This window comes from Miniopterus schreibersii (genome assembly GCF_964146895.1).
Source record: "Miniopterus schreibersii genome assembly, chromosome: 14".
NCBI classification, from domain to species: Eukaryota; Metazoa; Chordata; class Mammalia; order Chiroptera; family Miniopteridae; genus Miniopterus; species Miniopterus schreibersii.
In genome coordinates this window covers 18,354,777-18,379,711 of record NC_138114.1, presented here as the reverse complement: position 1 = coordinate 18,379,711, position 24,935 = coordinate 18,354,777, and the positions used below count along the sequence as shown (strand labels likewise).

General features: G+C 53.0%; 1 protein-coding gene across 1 annotated transcript in view; it reads left to right on the top strand.

The window, feature by feature from the left end:
- LOC308567371 (cadherin-23-like) overlaps positions 1 to 24,935 on the top strand; it is a gene marked incomplete at both ends in the record, with an annotated part of 250,272 nt that overhangs the window by 62,408 nt on the left and 162,929 nt on the right. Inside the window, 2 exons of the mRNA XM_081158790.1 lie at positions 395 to 442; positions 555 to 647. Of these exons, the coding sequence (XP_081014916.1) occupies positions 395 to 442; positions 555 to 647 (141 nt within the window). The remainder of the gene's footprint in view (positions 1 to 394; positions 443 to 554; positions 648 to 24,935) is intronic.

Genomic DNA, 24,935 nt, shown 5'->3' with positions numbered 1-24,935 from the left:
TCCCCCCAAAGGACATTTGCCAGAGACACCGAAATTGATGACTCTGTAGCTCTTAGCAAATTAAGGTAAGAGCTTGAACAAAACCCCCACCCCTGCTTTCTCCTTACATTTGAGGAAGTGGCCACAGAGGTGTCTAGCGACTTATTTAAGATAACACAGCAATTTAAACACAGAATCCACATTACAGCCCTACTCTTGACTTCCAATCTGTTGCTCTTTTATGGGAAGAATCCCTATTCTGAACCTGCTTCCCCAACCCAAGGGGCAATGCTTGTTTTTTAGGGAAGCCTTTGGGTACCCAGTCCCAGACCAGCTCCACGCAGGGCTCAGGACTCAGGGCTCAGCACATCAGCACCTCTCTCTGACTCTACCCTCCTCCTTCCCTTTCTTTTAGACCAAGTCTGAGTTCACCGTGGAGTTCTCTGTCAGCGACCACCAGGGGGTGAGTATCCCCTGAAGCCCCTGCTGCCCTGGGAGGATTGTTCCTGGGCCCCTTGGGTGGAAAGAAGTTAGAGGTCAATGCTGACACTGACTCCCTGCCCCTCTCTTGTCAGGTGATCACGCGGAAGGTGAACATTCAGGTCGGGGACGTGAATGACAATGCGCCCACGTTTCACAATCAGCCCTACAGTGTCCGCATCCCTGAGGTAGGAGCCGCTGGGTCACACTTGGGGGACACTGGGGACCTGCTGCTGGGAGTGGGGTGAAGAGTCAGCTGGGGCAAGGGCATGTCACCTTTTTTCTTCTGCCCATACCTCCTCTCAGCACCTGCTCTGGGCAGGCTGAGCATGCTGGCCCTCAAGGGTATGGGCCCATCTGCTGGTGAAGGGAGAGGGGGTTGTGGGAGTACCAGGCCTGAGAGAGGCCTGCCTTGGGTGAGCCCACAGCTCCAGCTGGAATCAGGGACAAGACAGAGGTCAGGAGGGACAGGTGGTGTGCCCTCTTTTCTTCTATCCATAGCCAGTGTGGGCCTTGGGCAGGTGGATTGGCAGCCCCAGGCCTTCCTGCTTTGCCAGAGCAGCACTCCCACCCCACCCCAGGGTGGAAGGAGCATGCAGTTCTAGGAAGGGACTTTCTTTCCCTGGTCCTGTGCTTGCGTGCTGTCCCCTTGGCCCTTGGCTCCTTTGGGTTGTCTGTATATTCTGAGCGTGTTTGCATGAGTGCATGCATGTAAAACCAAGCCATTCTGGTAATTGAGAAGTACAAATTATTGCATTACAAATGGTTCGTTAATAAACTGGCTACTGGCTCACCACAGCACCGGGATTCTCATTGCTTGCCATCCCTCTCCCCGGTGGCTGATAGCAGTTTTCTGGGCTGGCAGTAGGTGATTCAAAGACCTGGAAGGTGGTGGGTAAAGAGCTTCCAACTGGACATCCATCAGGCCTGTCTTCGGGGCTCTGGATGGGGCAGCAGTGAAGGGTTGAGATAGGGACGGTGGGAAATGGAATCTACTGGAGAGAAGTGGGTTGGCACCAGGGCATTTGAGTCCTAGCCCCTTTGTGTTATAGGTCATTGGATCAGGAAAACTGGAAGAGTCTTTAGAAAATATCTGTTCAGTTTGTAGATGAGAAAGCTGAGGCTCAGAGTGGTAGAGTGACTTGCCCAAGGTCACACATCTTTGACTTTGTGCCTCCTGACTCCCAGCACAGCCTCAGATTCCCTCAAGGATGAAGAGACCTTGATTCTTGCCCCTCGAGTTTCTGTTCCTGGCCCTCCTTGCTCAGCTGTGAGCCAAGGGTCCTATGCTTATGCCAGACCGAGGGAAGTCAGGACAAGTGTGCAGATAGGGACATAGTAGAGGCTCCCAGGCCCATCCCCTGGCAGAGCAGGATATAATCAGGGAGAACCCACAGCCCAAGCATGGGGTATGGTGCCCTGAGCTGTAGCCGGTGTGCCTGGGACTGCAGCTTGGCTCTGGGCCCCCTCTCATTTGGAAGCCTCCCTAATTTAATTAAGGGTCTCTACGTGCCAGCCTGCACTACGGGCCCGGGCTCAGAAACCAAGGGCACGGCTCGGAGTTAATGAGCCTTAGACCCATTGCTCAGCTGCCATCCTGACAGGCATGGCTGCCCTCTGCCTTCCCTCACAGGGCAGCAGGCAGCAGCGATGGCAAGGGGACAAGAGGTCACAGTGCTCCTCCCCAGCTCTTGGGCTGGGGCCAGCCTTCTCCTCTCTCCCTTGCCAGGGGATATGACCTCCAACACCACCCTGTTGGAATCTCCTGGGATTCTCCGAAGGCCTCTGCCTCCAAGGAGAGAGCCTCTTCCATCATTCATTTATTTAACAAATATTTATTGAGTGTCTGCTGTGGGCTTGGCGCTGTGCCAGGCTCTCACTGCACGGAAACATGGGAGGCCAGAGGAATGTACAATGACAGGAGCCAAACTAGCAGCAAGAGACCTTAGGCTCAGCCCGTGCTCTGCTCCCAGATTGCTGGGTCCATTTGGGCATGTCACTTAACCTCTCTGGCCATAGCCCGTCTTATCTAATAAAAATAGAAGACAGGCAGGGTAAAGTGTACTGCCTCCTGCCCATCTGATGCATGGAAAGGGTGCACTGAGAGGGGCCATCTGCAAGGACACACAGTCCTTGGAGGAAGGCCCACATGGTTTACTTGCTAATGTGTAAACATCGCTGGGTCACTTTGCTGGCCTGATACTCGATCGAGGATGCTCAGCGTGGCAAGTGGGGATATGGTGTCAGCTGGATGGAGGCCAGGCCACTAATGATCTGAGATGGCTTGGCACTGACCAGCCCTTGCCTGGTGTGGTCACCTGAGCTAGAACTTAGCTGCCTGGCTCAGTCCCCAACTGGGGTACCAGCAGAGGACCTGCTGGCCCCTGGCCTAGAGTTGAGGCTGGGGCCTCCTGTTTGCATTGAGGTTACCCTGGCAACCCTAGGCCCTTGCCCTTGAGAAGCACGATTTGTGGCAGAGGCCTTGCAGTTTTGAACAGAGTGAGAATGCAAACCAGAGAAACAGGGGATCCTGTGATGCATCAGTGCTGAGGGGTGCCAGTGATCAGGAAAATCTCAGCAGGCTTCCTGGAGGAGGTGGGTTTCAACAGAATCTTGCCAAGGGGAGCAGTAGAGCTCCTGTGTTGTATCATGGGAAGAGGGAAACTAGAGGTCAAGACACCTGGGTTCTAGTCCTGACTATGCCAACAGCTGGCTGCTGAGACTTAAACTGTCACTGTCCCTCTGCTGACTTCAGTTCCAATGGCTGTTAAACTAGGGAGTTGGACCCAGCCGCCTTCTAGGGCTAACACCCATGTTCTGAGGGTGAAGCCGGTAGGAGAAGCTCATTTTTTGCCCTTGGGACTTCATTATTCCTTGAGTGACGGCAGGAAGCTCCAGTAGCTGCCCCCCTGCACTCAGCTTCTCTCTTGGCCGCCCCAGCTGCTTGTACCTTCTCCCTTACCTACTCACCCTCCACCTTCCCCAGCTCTAGGGGCCCTGATATATTTGGGTCTGTTCTGCTCAAAACCTAGGGGTAGGCATAGGAAAGGTTACCAGGAGGCAAATTTTGTCTGCATAAGGAAGAACTTTCTAGATAAGACCTGCTGCACATTCTGCTCCCCTGGCCTGCTGAGGATGTACTGAGCTCCCCAGCCCTGGAGTTATGCAAGCAGAAGCAGAAGAAGCACGTGCTTCAGAAGCCATTCAGTACTGAGTGTTCGAGAAGTGAGGAATCAGAGGGTCCCAAACACACCACATCAGACTTTCCAGGGACTAGTTAGGTGCACACAGGGTAGGGCAAAAGTAGGTTTACAGTTGTGAGTCCTCGAAGCACAGATTTTGTCTAGTATTATTATTTATGAATTATTATTTTCCATGCAAACAACTGTAAACCTACTTTTGCTCCCCCCCATATTCCTGGGTCACTGCAATTCTGAATCAGTAGTTTGGGGAGAGCTGCATTTTTCACCAATTCCCCTGGTGACAGTGAGCCCTGGAGGGTGCCCTCGGTAGCCCTCCCCACCAGAGGCTTTCTGTGAGGTCCTGGGGCAGCCAGTCTTTGAGAACTTTCAGCCTGTCCATAGTTGCCTGGGGACATGACCCATGGGGACCCATGTCCTCAGGCCTGGAAAAGGAGAGAGTGGGAGGCAGATCGAGGCCAGGCACTGCCCTTTTCCTGGGAGAAGCTCGCCTGCCCCAGCCCACCCAAGCCTGCCCCCTCTTCCTCTGGAAGCCCCTGCCCTGGCCTGGGGAGAAGCCAGGCAGATGTGTTTGGGTTTGTTTGTTCTCAGTTCCCCTCCTGCCCACCCCTCTCCCCTCACTAAGCTGTTCTCCGTGTAATTATCCATTTTATCAGGGTGAAAGGCCCTGCAATTCACTTGTCGAAGCCCTAACGAGGCAGCGTGGATGCTTTCAAGTCCGTAAAGAAAAGGGAAATCCTGCTAGAATTGGCAACTTAATTCACCAAGCCAGCCTCGACAGACCTCATTAAGTCCCCATGTATTCATTTCAGGCTAATGGCTGTCATGCTGACTGCTGTTTGATTTGCTGTAATAGACTTTTATGTCGTTCCAATTTGCTCAAACGTGTTTGCCTGTGTCTGTGCCCAGCAGTGCTGCTCCAGTACCTCCATTCGGGGTGCGTGCCCGCCTTGCTGACCTTCAGCGCTGCCCCATCCCACCCTGTCCCCCTCCTCCTGGGGCCACACCTTCAGCCCCACAGGTGTGCCCTGGGGAGCTGACCCTGAAGCCAGGGTGTTTGGGCCGGAGGATGGGTCTGAGGTTAGAAGTCAGATGATGCCAGGTAACTCCTTGAATCAGGGAATCAAGGAGGGCCTTTGGCGTCTCAGGGACAGCCATGTCCTTGAAGTTCTGACAAGTTCAGCCACCTTAGCTAGGCAGTGGAGGCTTTTATCCATCTGGCCTCAACCTACATTTCCCAGCTTACCTCCTGGTAGTCCTCCACCTGAGTGCTCCTGTCAGCTGGGGATCAACTCACTGTCTCTGAGCGTGTGTCTGTCTGTCTCTCTTTTCTCACACTGACACACACTGTACTATTCTAACAAGTCCTGGAGTGCTTTTCTTCTCTCAGCCTAACTCAGTTCTGCCTGTCCTTCAAGGCACAGATTGATCCCTTGTGCCCTGATCCATTCAGGTTTTTTTTAAATGAACAAACAAACATCTGTTCAACAGCTATGGAGCAGGGCCCAGGGATTCTAAGCTGACTTGGACATGCAGGGTGGAGAAAAAGGACTCTACCTTTTGCCAGCTGTGCCACTTTGGATGGTGACTTAACCTCTCTGGGCCTCAGCTTTCTTATCAATAAGATGGGCAACAGTATTTGCTTTGTGGGGTCTTTGTGGGAGCTGTACTAATGCAGGCAGCAAAGGCCCTTAGCCCAGTTTGTGGCTCATAGTCTATGCAGTAAAATGCTGGTGATTAAGATTACCACCCTCGGAGAAGGTAATTTCACAGAGAGAAAGACAAGTAAGTGGATGTCTAACTACATCTAAATGTATTAAGAGCCGTGATAGCTTAGGGTGTGCAAAGCAGATGGAAGTTCTGTGGAAGGAGTGACCTGGTCTATACACAGGGGCTATTTATTTGGGACCTTACAGGATGAATGGGAATTTTTTAGAGAAGAGTATGGTGTCTCTGAATATCATTTACTTGCTGAGTTCCTTTAGCCTCTTTTCATATATTGAAATTTCCCAAAGGGGGAAGTGAACTCTAACCCCTGACAAGAGATGCTGCTGAGGAGGGACAGTGGCTACGTGGGTATGTGAGTCTCTTGCAGTTACCCACTGTTACCTCATGGAAATAAAGCTGGGCTGAAAGTAGGCTCCCTGGGTCCCTATTCAGTTCTCTGTGACAGACAGGTCCTGCATAGATCTTTGTCACTGGTGGCTTCAGGTGACTAGCTATGAAGTAGGGATGAGGCTGGAGGAGGGGAGAGGTGGAGCTGGGATGATATGACAGTGGCCTTAGAGATTGAGAGGCCTTGCCTGAACCTCAAAGCTGGCTGGGGGTAGGGTCAGACCCAGAACTCAGGCCTCCTGACACTGGGTCCCACTAGGCCACACCATCACTCCACATCACTTAATAGGGACAGATCAAAGTTACTTACTCTCTCTACCTCCTCACTAGTGGTGGGAAAGCAGGGAGAAGAGTATTCTAGGTGATCATTTGTCAATGAAACAAAATAGATAATTTATTTCTAAGATAATAATAAGTTGATGTTGTTATTGTTATTATTGAGAGTTCCCATCCTATAGAGGTAGACATAGTAGAGGGGTTTCTCGCCCGAAGCTAGTCAAGAATGGAGGCAGGATTAGGGGACAGGTCTGTTACGTGAACTTTAGGCAGGTAGCTTCAATTCTATGGACATAATTACACCTGCCTCACAGAATGTTTGTGAGGGTTAAAGCAAATGGGACAGTGTATGGTATGTATTCAGCACAGGGCCCAGTAGGAGTAAATGCCCAATAAATGGTCATGGCCGTAGTTGTGTGTGTATGTCTGTCTCTCCTGCCAGGTTGAGCAGGGACTGAGCTTGGTCATCTATGTGACCTCAGCATCTATCCAGGGGCCTGGCCTATGGACATGACCTTCACAAATGAGCAGAGCACTGCTGCTCCCTCCACCCCTTGGGAAGCTAGGACAGCAGGAGCACTTATGCAAAGTATTTTGCCCTGGACAGCTTGTTTCGCCCAGGCAAGGAGTCCTTTATTGCTCATAATCCAGGGTGGCGGTAAGGAGTAGCCAGGCCTGGCCCTAAACTGAAGGGGTGCTCACACACGCCCCACACCCCACACCCCACCCCCGCCATCTCCATACTGCACTTTCCTCCCAGGACACCCTAGAGCTTGTTGCTGGTGCTCACTGGTGCCCTCTGTTGCCCACCATTCCTGAATCTCAGCCATGCTGTCTCCTGTTCTGTGGGCATGCGGGGAGCCCTGGAGTGGTGGCCAGGCGAGGCCTAGAGCATGCAGAGATAGACTTGGCCAAACTTATTAGCACCTGCTGGGCTCAACAGCAGTGCCCACAGCTGCCCTCTTCAAAGTGCGCCCATCAGACATGGAATGACTTATAAACTGCATCCTTGGGTTGCTGCAAGACGTGGGAGGCTATGTGGGGCTCCCACTGACTTGTACCTGCCATTCCCCCAAGGTGTCAGCTCTGCTCATGAGAGGGTTGGCTCCCTTGCCAGCAGCGGCAAACCCCTTGACAGGCCATATTAATTCATTCCTCAGGCCCATGGTGCCCAATGCCCCCCTCTGCATCTATAACCACCCTCCTATTGATCTGGGAGAGGAAGACCAATAAATCATCTCAGGGGCTCTGGATCCTGCTGGCCAGAGCCAGAGCAGTTTGTTCTAGCAAGGCGGCAGCCCCGGGCCATGTCTCTGTGCCCCTTGTGAGCACCCAGAGGTGCTCACACCTCCTCTGGTCTCCTCCCGCTGTAAGCAAGTGACAAACACCTCTTCCCCCCCAGCAGGCAGGTGCCATAGCCTGCAGCTGCCCAGACTTCGAGCTTTGAGCTTATAGCAGTGGAGTGACATGCAAATGGGCAAAGCAACAGGGCCACCTGTTTGTGCATAGTCTTGTGGTGCTGTGCACATGTGTAGTAGTATGTGCATGTATGTGTATATGTGTGGTGATGTGTGCATACATGTGTGTAGTGTGGTGGTGTGTGTGTTTTTCTGTGTGCATGTGTACTTATTGAAGTGGTAGCATCTTCTTTATATCCAAGTGTTTTCTCTGTCTTTCACTTGTCCTTATGACAGTTCTTTAAGTTAGGGAAGAACTAGTCTTCCCATTTTAGAGATAAGGAACACTGAGGCCAAGACAAGTCCACTGATGTCTCCAATTATCCCAAAATCAGATATGCTTACAACTAGAGCCATAATCTTGTTCTTTCTAATTTTTCAGCAGTTTTGCATGTGTCTTTTTGCAACTTTGCTGTGGCCTGCTTGGAATCGGCCAAAAGTTGCAGGGATGGGGCTTTGATATGGCCAGCATGGGGGACCCTGGGCCTTGTACACAGACTTAAGGACTGTCACACACACCCATACACAGACTATGGGGGTCAGGTGGAGAAACTTCACTCAGAGTCCACTGCCTACTCTCTGGACTGAGGACCTTCCCAGTGGTCAGGACCCAGCCATGGTCATTGCGATGCCCTTTCCTTGTGACCTTCAGGGTTGGGTCACTCCCAGAGTCAGCCTCCAAGATTTCGATCCCCAGATGTACATACAACATTGTTCATGAAAAATAGGAGACCCACCTCACAGGTAAATGTCATCCTGCTCCCCCTGCCTGCAGGAAAGATTCAACGTCTTTCTGCCACCTCCTCCTGGGTTTTAGGTGCTCAGGGGAGAATGAATGGAGTCCCACAAAACCAGGACCAAAGACCTCAGCTCAGTCAATGCTCCGATGCTCCTGGCTCCCTCCTCCACCCTGTGGGATGAAGCCAAGTCCCCCAGGCCCCCATGACCCCTGCAACACCTCATTCCATGCCCATGGGGACATGATCAGGGCTGGAGGTACCCTCCTCCACCCTCACCATGAGGATAGAAGACAGTGCAGGAGCAGGAGACTGAAGGAGCCCAGATGTAATGAAAATGATTATTATGTTTGAACAGCAACAGTACTCTTAATTATGTCGGTTTCCTCACCGATTCTGGCGGGGAGTCTTTGGGGACCCATATAATTCCATTGCAATGACTGCAGGAGCCTCTGCCATGAATGTGAAGCAGGGCACTGTGTGTGGAGCCTGGTTCCCCTGCATTAGCGATTCCCTGGCACATGAAGGGACACCTTTTATTGTGCCCCCGCCCTTTAAATAAATAAGCTCTAAATGGAAGGAGATGATAACTGCCAGCTAGATGCTCCTGCTGCATTGTTGGGCTGTCGGCCTCAAGTTCATCTGTCGTTTTTCATCTCTCTTTCTCTTAAATGTTCTCTTCTGTGCGTGGTAGGGCCTCTTGAAGGAAGGATGCAGGTTTCCTGCCTGCACCCTTTTTCCTCCAGGCAGGGGAGTCTCCTCAGACATGGGGTGGGGGACAGGCTTAGGAACTGATGGTTGAAGAAGGTTCCACATGCAACCAGGACCAGCTTTGGTTTCACTTCATTAGGATTCGTGTCACGTCTGTGATGGGCCTCCTGCCGCATGGTGTGATGGAGCCATGCACACAGGTTCCAACTTCAAACTGGGAGGCTGTGAGCAAGGTGTTTAGTCTCTCAGAGCCTCAGTTTCTTCATCAGTAAAATGGGGAGACATCGAGGTTGTAAAAGTTTTACTGTGAAGCACCGCACACAGGGTAGCTGATTGGTATTCCTGTGATTACAAGAAGTTTTTGGAGGACTTTGAGAAAGTTGATTGAAGTCCACACAACTTGACAGGTAGGCTCTCTTGCTCCCAAGTGGTTGGTTGATATTGGTGTATTAGTGATCAAGAAGCTTATAGTTCAGTAGGAGACAGGAAATGTGTGGAAAACATGACAAAGAAAAAAAAAAGGAACCAGAGTCCCCTAGAAATAATTAGTAACAGGCTGAGAGCATTCCTAATAGACTCCTTAAAACCAGCACCAGAGGGGCCAACAAGGTGACTTAATCCAGCCACATATTCTTCTGTAGAGGTCAACAAAACCTGAGGGGGTAAAAGATTTGCCCAACATCCCTAGTAAATCAGTGGCAAACTAGTGAAGATGGAAGGTAATCTGGAAGGTTCTCAAGGAAATAGTTTGTGGAGCCCTCAAGGCTGGACCCATCCCTGGACTGGAGGCACAAGCTGTTTCTCCAGGTGAAGCCTGGGTGTCTGGAACTGGGGTGAAAGTGGGAGGTGCTGCTTCCTGAGCTCCTGCAGCCCCTCAGCCCAAGAGCAGTGGCCTGGTGTGATGCCCCCTCAGTGCAGGGCACAGGGACCCGCGTGAGCATGTCAGAGGGCCATCAGCCTGCCGCTGCTGTTTCTCCTGTTTGCAGGGGCTCTGGGCTTTTGTCTCAACCCCTCTACTTACCCGAACAAGTTCAAATATTATCAAAACAGCTTGGGGACAGGCCTGGCAGCCCCCAGGACATTGATGCCCCCACACAATTGCCTTGTTTTGATGTGTCTGCAGGCTACCTGACCCACCTTGTTTTCAACCAGGAAGGGGAAACGAGAGAGAGACAGAGCTCTTGGTCGATGGAATTATTATAATTTCTCTGATTCCTAAGCAGCCTTTAATTACTTTGCAACTTCGTGGCGCTGGCTAGAAGCTGGGAGGGGCTGGGCTCTCCCTCTTTATAATAACCTTAAGTGGAAGCCTCCTGTTCATCTATTAAAAAGCCCACTCTTCTCTCCAGATGCGATAATGCAGCCGAGAGATTTCACTAGGCCATAATCACTAGGTACAATGTAATCGTCCCCGCTCACTGTCTTCATCAATCGGCCAGCCCACCTCCCAGGCATGGGGACCGCCAGCCACAAAGAGTTGAACGCCCAGTCACGTCCTTGTCCAGGAGGGTCACAGGCTCAGGCTGGTCCCTCTCCCAATCCTGCCCCTGAGAGAGAAATGGCACTGACCCCTCCCCCTCGAGGTGCCTTTCCCCATTCCCAGCACAAACCCTGCAAGATAGAAATTCATCCATTCACATGCGGCTTTAAGCTCCAGGCTTTCTGTCCCTCAATCCTCACTATAGGTGGTCGCTTTCCTACCACTGGCCTTTGTTCATGCCGTGCCCTCCCCCAGTTGTTCTCACCCAACTCACTATACCGTCTGCCTTCCTATCATTTAGCCAAACACTAGTCTTCCTTCCCCAGAAGGAAGGAAGTGGGAGAGGGCCAGGGCTGGTTGGTCCTCTCTGTTTCCATTTTACAGACAAGCACATCAAGTGCTAAAGAAGTCAGAGGACTCGCCAAGCTGTTCCCTTTGGAAGTAACCGGCTGGGATCTAATCCCAGGCCCTTCATTTGGTCTTCCCTCTGCTGGACCTAAAGGCACAGGTCTCGTGTAATCCCTGCCTTTGGCATTCTCCTTATACCAACTCCATTCACCCTGGCTACTAAACCTCACTCCCAGGCCACCCTCTGCCTCTTGACCTTAGCCTGGCCTTTCCTTCCTGGAGTGGCCCCAGGACCCCGCTGTGGGCAGGAGATGCCAACGGGACCCAGGTCTTGGATGCTGAACCCCCTTGGGCTGGCTCAGCCAGTGGCAGCCTCTCCCGTCTTGCTCACCTCTCTGTACAGCTCAGCGAGTTAGAGTGGGGTGAGCTCTAACCTGGACAGGGCCAGAACCCCACCATCTGGGGCTGGGAGACAGGTGAGTCGCTTCCCCCTTCCAGGGCTCAGTTTGCCCCGCTGTTACATTGAACTGATAGTCCTAGGCTTGTCCACCCCACTGTGGGGATCAAGGATATGATAGACAGGAAGGCCTTGAGCTTAAAGCCTCATGCAAGTGGGACAGATGAACCCCTGGAGTATCTTCTCCAGTGCCCTTACTCTGGCTTCAGGTGTTTTCTTGCCTTTTGGGGGGGAGGTCTGTGCCTTACAGAGGAGTGAGCAATCACCAGTTCAAGTCTGAGCTATTGCAACGTGAACACATTGGTGCCTCTACACCTGCTTTAAGAAACAGAGCCTCTCCAGCACCTAGACACCTCCTGGTGACCTCCCAGCCCCTCTCCCTACCCCCAGAGGGAAACCACTACCCTGGCTTCTAACCCATGGATTACTTTTGCCCATTTTTATTTTATTATATACATTCTGTTTGGTTTTTATTATCACCTAAGCCCCTGGGACAGGCAGCCAGTTTCCTCTTGGAGGTGACTTCCCACAGTGGTTAGGTTAGTGGTTTAAATCTTGGTCTCACTGCTCATATCATGTAGTCCCTGGGAAAGTTCCTGTCTCTGAGAAAATGGGTGTGGTACTGACATAGGGTTGCCACCATGCAGATGACATGAGACAATGCATGTGCAATGCTCAGTCTACAGCCTACATATGGTGAGACTGGAGGGACTGTCCCCTGTGGGCATTACCTCCACACAGCCTCTGTCTGGTCGGGGACCTCTCTGTAGCTGAATATAGAGCTGCCCAGGTGCAGGGACAGGAGGCTGCTTGGGGGAAAGGGAGTCATGGGAAGCTAAGTGGAGCTGGTAAAAAGGGTTGAGAGGAAGGGGAAAGGAAAAAAGAGGGTCTCTTTCCCCATACTGTCTCCTTTGAGTCTCACAGGAGTCTTTCATGTTGGTAAGAAAGGTATGATTGCTCTCATATTATGGCTGGAGAAATGGGCCCAGGGAGGTTAAATGACTTGCCCAAGGTCACACAGCTAGCCCCAGATTTTGACCTCTTTGTACTGCACCCAAAGCAAGTCCAAATGCATGTTATCCCCAGCATATGCACTCAGGCTTTGGATTTACTGTAAGTCTGCTGCCTGCGGAGGAGCAGCCCTGAGTCTGGCGTAGGCAGAAGGGGATGGTGTTTGGTAAGGACAAGGAGTCTTCTGAAGTGACCCTTATTGTACTCCAGCACCTCCAGCCTCCCACAAAGCTGTGGCTCAAATCAGCAACGCCATCTCAGGCCTGCACAGGGAAGCGCAAAAATCTTTGCAGGTTTCTGAGCAGCTTGAAGTGATTGGTTTGTGGGGTTTTTCTTTTTCTTTTCTGGTCGGGGTTGGGGTAAGGCCAGGGCAGTGGAGAAGCATAATAAATTCCTTCAAGGCCTTGTTCTCCTTTCCACCTCCCCAAACCATCAGATTCCCAAAACTCAGGGCCACCAGACCTTAAAAAAATCCACCCCACACAGCCCAAAAGATAGAGGTGGAAGGAAATGCAACAGCAGCCATTGGGGCGGAAAGCCCTAAATGGTGTGGAAGTAATGCCTAAAGTGTGCTGGCGATTACAGACATTTCCACGGAGCCACGCTCCTCGGGCTACATGGGTCGGTGCCAGCAGCCATGGGGAAATAAATAAATAAGTGAGCAAGCCTCAGAGATCCCGTTAACTGTTGCTGTGCAGACAGAGGGATGGGGCAGGCCACTGGTGAGGGGCAGAAGGAGGGTAGACAGGCTCATTCATTCATTCTTCCCTCCATCCATTCATTCAACTGGATTGAGTCCCTGTGAGGTGCAAGGGATGCTGCTAAAATTCTTCCGTGGTGTTCTGAGGCTGGTTGCCAGAGTCCCACCATGCTGGCAGGGTCTGACCCCAGCCCCCTCCCCAGACTCCCCCTTGACTCTGCTTCCTGTGCCACAGGGCCTTTGCTCAGCCATCCGCTCCCCCTTCATGAACTCCTACATCCCCTGGCCTTCCATCCCTGGTTGATCCCTCCTCCCAGTGCAGAACAGATTCTTGTGTTCTGGGCCTTCGGATCACCACAGCTATGATCTTGGCAGGTAAATTACTTCTCTGCAAGACTGTCTCATCGCTGTCGGCCTCCCACAGGAAACGGTGGACTATGTGAGAGAGGGGCATGACCATGTGTCCGTCTTTCCACCACTGGATCCTCAGGACCTGGTGCCCAGTGGCGACTCAGTAAAGATTTGTTGCACAATGCACTTTATACCAATTGTCTTCAGGGAGTCACTTCTCCTGTCTTCTGCAGCCTACCTCCTTTCAGAGGGAAATTGCGTGCAGCAGTCCTTGGTGTGCTCTGGTCCCAAGGTCCACTATTGAAGGCATCTCAAAAGGACTGGTGAGCCCCCCCCAAGGCCTTCAGAGAAGCGCCAAGCCTGTCTCAGCAGAGTTCACAGGCAGCCAGCCTCACTCAGGGCTGCTGGAGGAAAGGGCGTCATCCAATGGGGCCGGGGAATGGTAGGCAGAAGACTAGCCCCAAAGATGCCACGTCCTGATCCTGGGAACCCATGACCATGCTTCCTCACGTGGCAAAAGGGACTTTGCAGTTGTGATTAAGTACATTCATGGGGAGATATCCTAGTTTATCTCAGTGTAATCAGAGGGCTTCTTACCAAAGGCAGGTAGGAGTCAGAGATGTGACAATGGAAGCGGAGGTCAGGGGGAGATTCGCAGGTGTTACGCTGCTGGTCCTACCATGAAAGATGAAGCCTTGAGCCAAGGATTGTGGTCAGCCTCTGGAAGCTGGAAGAGGGGTGGAAGCAGATTCTCCTCTAGAGACTCCAAAAGGCACGCGGGCCAGCTGACCCCTTGACTTTAATGCAACAAGACCCATTTTGGACGTCTGGCCGCCAGAATTGTAAGACGATAAACTTGTGTTGTTGTAAGCCACTGAGTTTGTGGTAACTGGTTACAGCAGCGAAGGAAACTGATTCCAGAGGTACTTTGAAGGCAGAGCTATAGGGGCATCCTACAGTGCACCCCTCAGCACCCCCGAACTCTAGCTCACTCACTCCTTTGGGGCCCTTCAGGCAGGAGAATTGGTGCACACAGAGGTGGGTTGCTGGATATAGGTGTGAGGCTAGTGGCTGTTGGGGATGATCCATGAAGGCCAGCCGTGAGTCAAGGGACCCAGAGCTGGGGAGGGCAGTCGGCTGGGAAGGGGTCCTGCAGAACCAAGAGGGGTGAGGTGGGGGACCCTGAAAGCCCATGCAATGGGTGTGGAGAGAGGGCGAGCTTGCAGATGAGGGGATGGAGAGTGCTGCTGAAAGGTGCTGCCTTCAGGAACGGGCCACCATGCTGCTGGGATCCCAAGAACACCCCCTCATTGAACAAAGCGGGCTTAGCACGTGCCTCATTTCTGGAGACCCTGCTGGAAAGCTTTGCCTTAGCACCAACCAGCCCAGAGACCAGAGAGAGGAATCTGCTTTGCCTGCCACCAGAGTGGTAATAGGATGCAGGAGTGCTGGTTCCATGTTCCTCACCCCACCCTCCTTCCTTCCTTTATTCATTCACTCAGTCATTCATCACACATCCCCTGGGTGCCTGCTGGATTGCCAAGCGCATTCTGGGTGCTGGAAGGAATGAGACATGGTCCCTGGCCCCCAAGAGATCCTGGCTGGGCCCTGCTCACCCCCAGTGGCACCCTTTAAAATAGGATGGGAGGCCAGTGCTTGAGGACCCAGGCAACCATCACCCAAAGCTTGGCCCCCTCTGGGTTGCTGAGAGGTGGAGCGTGGTGGTTCACCCATCGCAGCGTTAGTGCTACAGGAAAGTTGGGCCCTGCCCACCCCCCACCCCCCTCAGGCTCCCAAGCCCCTTGTCCTCCTGTGGCAAGTATCAATATAAAGCACGTCTCCCTCCAGGCAGCAGAATTGGACAAACGAGCTGTAAATGAGCTTGGCAAATTGGTTCTCTCTGCTCTGTCCCCCTCCCCCCCTCCCCACAGCAGGCTGGATTCACCTACAGGCCTGCTGTCATCCTGGGTTGGGGAAGGAGGGAGCAGAGACTGATGTAGGTCTGGGGCAAGCAGAGAGGCTGTCCCCATGTCTGGGCTTTCTGTCTGCTTTATATCTGAGGTTGGTGGAGGCCCCACAAGATAGAAAAAGCCCTCCTGGAGAGTTCACTGCCATTGCCCAGGAAGAGACAGGGCACAAGGCCTGTAGAAGGCCTGGAAGGGCTCAGTGACCACACCCTCCCTTGACCACCTGTCCCAGCTTCTGTTTATACCATTTCTCTGGTACCTGGGTCTTCCTGGTCCTACATCCCAGGATTTATGACCTGATTCAAGATGGAGACTGGATCTTACAATTCCTTGAACCCATAAGGTCTCATGGTACTAGGCACAGGGAAACACTGAGTAACAACAACGATAGCAGTAACAGGGACTGTACATATACTCACTGTGTACTTTTTATAATCAGTCTCTAGTGTAGGCACTGGGATTATCCCTGTTTTTAAAATAGGGAGCCTGTAGCTCAGAGAGGTTAAGTCAGTTGCAGAGCTAAACCCAGCTGGTGCACCTTCAGTGCCCCTCTGTGCAGCACCTCTGTTGACAGTGGGTCGAGGGGCTGAGTCATGGAGGTGCCATGGAGGTCTGCACATCGAGTGAGCATGCCCTGGGTACTCAGAGAACCCCGCAGACCATTGTGAGAGGGCTGCTAGGCCCCCAGGGCCGGACTTCTGGGCTGTGGCTCCTGGCAGCCCTCCCTAGGTTTCCCCTCATCCTCCGCCCTCCAGCAGAGTGCCCAGTTCCATGGTCAGCATGGGACAGAGAGAGGGTGGGGATGCCAGTGACCACTCCCAGTCCTAGAGAGCCAGGCTGGGCAGCGTGTTCCTGGAGAGATGGTCCTCCCACCCCTGCGCCAGTGCACACAGGCATGCACACCCCTCAGCCATGACGGAGCCCTGCCTCCTTCTGTCCCCTGTGTCTCCCTCACAGGTCAGCGCCCTGGAGTGGTAAATCATGAACAAATCGGCGAAAGCCAGCAGGAAGCCAGGAGGACACAGGGAGGGGAGGCTGCCATCAAGGCCATTAGCACCAAGCTGGCCAGGCAGACGAAAGCACAGCTGATTGGGAGAGAGTGGGCCAGCCTCCCCTGGCACTGCTCTGTGTGAAATGGGATGGGGCACACACATGGGACATGTGTGCTCACTGAGAACTCACTGAACATGCAGGATTCCTGGCATGGACACTGGTTATGCCCCATCCTCCAAGGAGAACAGTTTTCAGATGGGGACAGTCACTTCACGTGTAGGAGAGTAGAGAGCAGTTTGTTTCTGCCTAGATCCTTCGGACTGGAGCAGACCTTGGCCCCCTGTCCCCATGGCAGCGTGTATCTTAAAAGAACACTAGACTGGGATAATTCCATATGTCTTTGGGCCTCTCCTTTCTTCTCCCTGGGCCTCAGTTTACCCACCTGTGCAGTGGGGTTAGTAACCTCAGCTCTAGCCAGCTTCCTGGCTGGTCAGGGTTGTTATAAGAAACAGATGAGCCAATGAAGAAATGACGTGTGAACTAAAACAGTTCCCCAGGATGTGGCTAAATTCTGCCATTGGCCATGGCCCTAAGAGAGGTCTGGTTGGCATTCTGGCCCTAGGAGGAGAAGACAGTGCTGGTATTGTGACAGAAAAGTTCACCCTGGAATATGTCGCTCCATGGCCCCTCTCTGGACTTGGGTCTGAGTGTGCTCTCCCCAAGGTCGAGGGTCAGTCAGTCCCAACAGTTGATGAGCAGAGGTGGGATGTGTGTTGGTAAACCGAGGCCTAGGACCCCAGTGCCCTCTCTGCAGCGGTATCTTGGGACAGGTCCCTTCCCATACCCTCACCTGGAGGGCTATCAGGCGAGCAGGCTGTCCCTTCTGCACGGCTGGCCTTGCAGCTGGCCTGCGGCAGACACGGCTTTTTTGTTTTTGGTTAAAAAGCCTCATTGGAGCGTTATGATATTGGAATGTGAAGGGTAATTGAGCTGAAAGCTATTCTCTTCCTGCGACCGGCCCGATAGGAGTGATTGAGGCACCCAGGCCTGCACACCAGCCTGGGAATCCTGATGAAAGGTCTGTGCAGAGACAGGGATAGATGGACAGAGTGAAGCCAGGCCCCCAGAACCCTATTCCCCATCCCTGTCCCCAGGCCTGCCCCTCAGTGTGCTCCCCTGGCATTCAGAGCTGCCAGGCCAGGCCTCTGCCCACCCGGAGCAGATAACCAAGGCCCCTGGTACACTGGGGAGAGGTGGAGGGTCTCTAGTGCAGGCACATGAAGAGGTGCCTAGGGGCTGGGCTCCAGCAGAACAGGCTATTGCCTGCATCCTACCCCTCCTCACTGCTCCATCTTCTGCTAGGACTCATCTCCTGCCCCTGTTCTGCCCCTTTCTCTGCTTTCTGCATCTCTTTCTCTTCATGTTCTACCTTACCTCTGCCAGTGTTTGGACAGCGCCAGTGTTTTCTAAGCCATTTTAATGCACATGTGAATCACCCAAGGCTCTTGTGAAAATGGGCCTGGGTGGGGCCCAAGACTCTGTTTCTACCAAGCTCCCAGGTGATGCCTGTGCTGCTGGTCCTCCCACCTCACTTTGAGGAGGAAGGTTCTAGGAAGCTGTCAGGGCCATGGGCCAAGCAAGAGTTTCCCAGATCCTCAGTAGTGCCCAGCTGTGAGGAGGCACTCGGGGACAACAGCCAGTTTCTGAGCAGGGCTGTCCTGGTTACGCAGGTGGTGCACTGAACGAGGAGGGTGCTGGTGAAATCCAGCCCGAGGGTTGCCTGTGAAACCGCGCACCCTGGAGATGAGTGACATTGCCTGGAGAAAGGAGCGTGATTTTCTTTACACAGAGGGATAATTGCTCACCAAGTTGTGTGATCACAGGGCAGGATCCACTCTGATGGGGCATGTTTTTCTGATTTTGCACGAAGGCATCATACAGCCTTGCCCCCAAACTTAAAGCTATTCCTTCGGGCCTGCCTCTGCATACTCTCATCCCTCCTCCATCACACTTCCCAATCTCACAACGTCTCCTGGCAGCCCATGGAAGTCCAGGGACAAAGGAGACTGCACTGCACTCATACTTCAAGACTCAATTTCTCCTTTCAGTCACTCCAGCCCCACCTGGGTGGGAGAGTGGGCTCAGGCCTTCCTGAACCCAGAACCTAAGAAACAGGTCCTTTCCTGCCTCCTGCCCCCTCCTGGCCCATAGAGTTCAGATGGAGGGGTTAGGCTAGGACGGGTCCCTCTCTCCTAACCTGGGGTGGGGACCAGGTCTGGTGCAGGGAGGGGGTATCCTTAAGAAAGATACCCTGGCCCACCCCAACCAGTCCGTGTCCTCCCCTGCAGCATGTACACACATGAATACACACGTACACATATACCAAACTCAGTCTCTCTGCCTGGCCCGTTATTAATTGCCCTGCAGGCTGAGCTGAATGGGTCCCATTAATATAAGCTCTCACAGCTCCAAGGAGCCGGGGCTTGTGCTGGGACATTGCATCTTATCTCTCTCAGCCAGGCTGTCCCTGCACAGGACTCCATTGGCATATAACGAGCCCTCCTTGGGGGCTCTAGGCCCGTGTGCAAGGCCCAGCAAGGAGAGAGAGGCACACCCCTTCCCTGGCTCTGCCCTGCCAGCTCCCAGCCGAGCACAGGCCTTCCTCTCACCCCATTAGTTCCTGAAGGCTGAGCTGGGGGCCTCTCAGCAGTGGAGACATGGTCACAGGACAGGCTCTGCAGGCGGCCCACCCATTCCCCACCCCTACCACCCACCAGGACTGAAGTGCCCCCTTTCTACTTCAGACCTGAATTTCCTCGTCCTACAGTGTTGCTATGCCAAGGGCTGCAATGTTGTCATCTGTCTTGCCTGGTTGGCATGTCATTGGTGGGCAGATGTACAAGGCTGGGTCTCTTGTGGTCTTGCAGGTAGGCAGAACCATTACATCTTCTTTCTCCCTCTTTCCCAAATACCTACCTTCCTGACAGCCTTTCATCTCATACACCCCTGCCTAGGGGTGGCATTCATAGCTATGACCATTGGAAGAGGGAGGAGTCTGAATGGTCATTTTCCCACCTCTCTGGCCCACCACTGAACAGAGTACTGTGCGCGGTGAGTGCTTATCGAGCAGTTACTGCTGATCAGGCACATCCCATGTGCCAGGAACTGTGCTCAGCACCTTCTATGCATCATTTCATTCTTAGACCACTTCTGAGAAAGGTGTGTTCATGCTTCTCATGTAGGTGGAGAAGCAGAGGCCCAGAGATGTTCAATGACTGCCCAGGGTCACACAGCTGGCTAGCAGACACCACAATATACATAAATAAACCTGTGCCTCTGGACCCTTTCCTGTGATAAGGACCGCTCGGTTCCCACTTGTCTGGGATAATCCAGGACAAGTTCAGGCATCTCTAAGTTGTAAGGAAATTCTTCCTGTTTTGAGCTGCAATGTGCTTGCCTGCCACTTGCACCCATGATCCAGGCTTGCTGGCTGGGATCATAGCCAGTCTTTGGTAGTGCAGAAGTAGGAGGCTGCCATGGGTTGAACCCACTCCTTGGGTCCATTAGCACCAGCATGTTGAGCCTCTGACCAGCTTGTGACTAACTTGTAAGGGCTTGTGAGGAGCGAGGGGACCTCAGAGAAATCCCTTCTTCTCTAGGACTCCCCCAGCTGCAGACCCTCTAGCTGTTTGTCAGGGCAAATAGTGAGGCCCTGAGGTCATAAGCCCAGTGTCCCCTGTTCAGGATTCTGAACCCCTATTTGTTGGGGGTCCCCAAACTGCATTGGCGCTAACACACCTCCAGAAATATTGTATTCCTTCCATTCTGAGATGCCCATTTGCCCCTCATTTTAAAGTATATAATATTGACATTCATCTGAATTAGTCAGTTACAGTCTTTGCTCACACAAATAGTGACGACACTCACCTCACCCGAGTGTGACTACTCTGTGCTCCCCAGCTCTGCTGTCTAGGAAATGGCCCAGGGCCCCTGCCCTGAGGGACCTCTCCCCAGTCCAGGGGTGAAGCCAGGCTGAGTGGGATTAGGGAGCTGAGCCGGTGGCGGAGGACCAGGGAGCCTCCAAAGGCCATCACTGCCCCAATCCTTTTAGCCATAGGCAGCACCCCCATTTGGCGCTTCCGTGCGGGCAGGAAGCGCTGACTTTTCCAACCCCTCCGCCTGGCCTGCTCCAGCATTGGCATGGGAGGCGCCTCAGCACCCGCCCTCCAGACCGAGACTGTCCGCATTCCCTGGACTCTGAACGTGCAGGCCAGAGCCAAAGGGGAGCAGCAGTGTTGTTTCTGCATTCGCTCACTGGTTGGCTTTCTAAGGAGTTGGAGTTTTGGACTGGACGGAATGGTTCTCGCTGTTGTTCAGAAGCGCCTTAGTCCTCAGGGAAACTGCTGGCAGCCCCTCCCAGAAAGGGAGTCCCTCTGAGAGACCCCTGGTGTCCACAGTAAAAGACAGAAGAAGCTGCCTGGGAGTCAGGTTGAGACCCCTTCAGGGCTGAGACTGGGGAACTGAGTAGCTGGAGGCATCAGGACCTTTTGGAGGGAGTCAGCCCCGCCCTTGACCACCTCAGCCCCTCCCAGAAGTCCTCAGGCAGGAGGGCTCCAATTGATGAACTGGTTCCTCTGAAGCCTCCACAAGCCACAGTTCATTGCAGCCCCATCTGCCTCTCCCTGTGGCTGCACTCTTGCCAGCCTCGCGGCTGCATCTGCGGCTGCGGCTGCAGGAGGGAGTACATGCAACAGAGCAGCTGGGATCTGGAAACCTCACGATTATCTTGAAGAGTCCAATCAGGATAATGGCAGGTCTTTCTTTAGGGAACTGAGTGTCAGGACTGGGCTGGCGGAGGGGATGGAACTTGAGGAGGCGGGTTAACCCTTAGCCTCCCAAATCTAGAGGCTGGGGCCACAGCCAGGCACCCCCCACTAGTGCAGCCCTGCAATGGGCTGTCCCTAGGGTCCACTTGGAAGACCCTGGGGGGCGGGCCTGAGATTCAGACAGCTGAGATCCCCAATCCTTAGCTTTTCTTACACTAAACATTGAAGTTTTCAGATGAATAGTATTAGGTTTGATGGCTGGCCAAGTATTTTGAATTGTCTCTCTGTGCCCAGCACCAAATGTAGCACTGAGGGTGTGACACTCCCTGAGCTTCTGGTATCTCTTGGGTGGGCTCTGACTCTTTGCAGAGCATGGGATGTATTGCCTGACTCAAGATGACACTCAGTGAGGCTGTGAATGAATGAATGGCCCGAAGAGCGGCATGTGGTGCTCCAGTCACAAGACCCCTCTGATTCTAGTCCCATCCCTGCCACCAGTCGGGTGACTTTGAGTGTCATTTACTATGGAAATAATGCTTCCTCATTTTTACAATGAGGATATTACTACCTCCCTGCCCACCTCAGAGGGTTAGGCCCCAGTGTGCTGTATTTAGCCTTGGGTTTTATGTGTAATATTCAACAAATACTTATTGGCTCCTGGGATGTGGAAGACATACAAATGTAACACAGCCCTGCCCTCCAGGAAACTCTGTCTAATGAGGGAGATGCGTGAGCCCAGGCTGGCTGGACAGGACGTATGCAAACACTCACTGGGGGCTCCAGAGGCTGAAAGGCATTTGATGGGGAGGCAGCCTTTGCACGCTGCTAAATGGGCTGAGAGTGAGGGGAAGGGCGGCTCAGGTGGGAGTCAGCCGGGGGAGAGGCCTGGGAGCTGAAAAGGGCCAAGTGTGCTTGGGGGGGGGGGGGAGGCAGTAGGAAGAAGGTGCTGGAACAGGGTCAGTGGACATAAGGTAAGAACAGGTTGATTGGAACCGTGATATAAAGGACTCAAAAGACCCCCTTTAGTGGTTTGGACTTTCTCCTCTCAGGTCTGGGAGGGGTAGAGGGCTTTGGAGCTGGGGGTAGTCATGGCTGAGCCTTTGGGAAGGGTCTCTGGTGGCTGCGGAAGGATGGACAGGTGGCAGAAGAAGGCTTGCAGATATTCTCTGCCCTGACCCCACCATCGTCATAGGCTGTCTAAATCTATAACTCCATTTTAAAAAAGGCATCTTGTCCCATTTCCCACTGCCCTGCGTTATGCATTATTTTTTCCTGAGGTTTCAGAAAGCATCTCCTTTGAGGCTCCCACTGTCCCCCTCATTCTCAGTCAGGCTCTGAATTTTAACCTTTCTATTTTCTTGACTGATTTTATGATAAACAGCCCAATGTTTTCCGATGCCTTTCCTAAGTGTGTCAGGCCATCCCTGGAGGCACTGACGCAGCCCTTCACTCAGAGATGCCCACTCTCATCCCCACCCAGACATGTGATTGTCCCCAGATCCCACTGGTTCCTTCTGAGTGGCCGGCACATCTCCAGCCCACCCCAGATCCATACAATTTGGGGGCGAGTGTCCATCATCTCAGGCTGAATCTGGGTCACGTTGCCTAATAAACTAGCCCACAGAGCAAGCCCCCTCAACTCAACTAAGGGACATCTGTCCTGATTTTTTACATTTTCCTGTCACTTCCACATCTGGAAGGACTGGCTGCCTCTAGCAACCACTAAAGCACCGTCACTCTGCTGAGCAAGACTTTCCATCTCTGTGGAGCCCCAGCCCTGGTTCGGCTGCTGCCCAGTCCCAAGTCAGTCTTTCATTGCTGATACAGAAATGAGATACGTTTAGTTAAACCTCTCTGAGCTGGTACTTTCCTTAATTGCTTTTATTCCTAGTTTTCAGAATTATCTTGCCAGCTTGACAAGCATGCCCATCTTTATTTCCCTGAAACCCTGTCACCACCAGCAGCTATGTCAGAAGCAACAGTTAAACTCATAGGATAGTCAGACCAGATTACCCAAAATGGTAGACCCTGGTGAAATTTTAAGGTTAATTTCACATCTACTGTCTCTGTTCTGAGGGTGCTAATCTCCACCTATGCTGGATGTCCAGATAAGGACAGGTATAACCACTGTCACAGGCTTTGCTTGGGACCAAGGAGTGAGACTTGGGGTCTGTGGAATTTGCTTTTACTCTAAACTTGAGGATCCTGGAGGCCTCCCATTCCCCAGCTTAACAGGCAGAGGGAAGAGGTCCATTCAGCCAAGAAAGCCAGTAGTTCCTGGCCTGATGCCTAAAGAGCCCCCATCTTTCCCCCCCTGCACAGGTGGCCAGGAGAGGGCCCCTTGGGCTGGGCTCACTGTGCTGCTGTTCTGTGTCCTCTGAGGCTCTTCAGGGAACTATGGCCGACTGCCTGCACCATGCCCAGTCTCTTCCATCCAGACTGCTCATTGCACTTTTTATGGCTTAGAGCCGGGGTTTATGGAGCAGGAGAAAGACAGCAGTAGAACTGAAGGAAGGGCAGACCGGCTGGAGGCGGGGTGGATGGTGCTCATAACCTCTGGTTAAGCCCAAAGACACTGCGTAAATTATGGCCTGTGCCTTCCTTCATCCCCACTTTGCATTCCTGATCAAATCATGGCTATCTGCTGGGAGAGGAGTGAGCTCTGATCCCCTCACACAGGGCCTGGGCCCCTCTCACCGTCCTGGGGCTTGTGCCTGGTGGTGAGGAGTCTTGAAAACTATAGGCACCAAGAGTCCACTTAGTTCTCAAGTTGTCCCAGACTCATAAACGTGTCAGGGTTCATGGCATCATAGGAAGCTCTGTTCCACATCCTGATAGCCCAAGAAAACTGCCTCCTATTGAGGCCATTCAGTGGGTCTTAAAAAACAGAAAAAAAGGTATGTTGATGGGCAGATACCCTTCCTAATGGGGTTTATTTTGGGAGCTTTGTGGGGTAGAATTTGACCTACGTTCTGCCCAGTAGCATTGTTTTTGTGTTCCCCACGCCCAGTGGCATTTGCCCTGGGGCTGGCAAGCTGGAGGACCCCGTCCCTGATATGACTCCCTCAGGGCAGGGACTTGGTTAATCAGGCCAGGGCACAGCTGGGGCCCACCCTCACCCATGTGCCCTGGGGACAAGATGATTTATGCCAGGCAAATGAAATCACATCTCCACTCATTATCACTAGAAGTGCTGACCAGGCAGCGCTCTGCACGTGGCATTGAGTTTGGACGCTGCAGAAAGTGCCCGTAACCAAAACAGACATTGTCAGCCCAGACACCAGGGAAAGGGGACACATGCTCTCAGCTGAAGTTCTCAGTCTGCAGGTTGAGGGTTGGACTGCCACAGTCCACACTGGCTGAATGTCAGAGGGCAGGCAAAAGGGCTAGTCCCCTTGGCCTTGGCATGGTCCCTGCCCTCAGGCAGCCCATATTCCCATCACAGGAAAGCGAACCTGGCACAGAAAGACTTCACAGAGGGACAGGGAGATGGGGGGAATGATTACTCTGTGGGGTACAGGCTATGGATGCTGAGGGAGAGACAGAGAGTAGGGAGACCTTTGAGAGCCTGTGGGGGAAGAAGGGCCTCTGTAGAAGGAGGACTTGAGGTGCCCTTGAACATGGGGTGGGGTCTGGACAGATGCCAAGGTGATAGGAGGCACGTTCTAGGAATGGGCAGAGGGCTAGCGAGAGGGAAGCTGGTGCGACAGCATCAGCGAAGGCATTGGGGAGGATGGAGAGGCGGGCTGGAGCTAATGGGAAGGACGCCTTGGAGGGCTTTGAAAGACATGCGGAGCATTCACTTTGGGGGCAGTGGAAATAGTGAGCCTCTAAAGGTTCTGGAGTG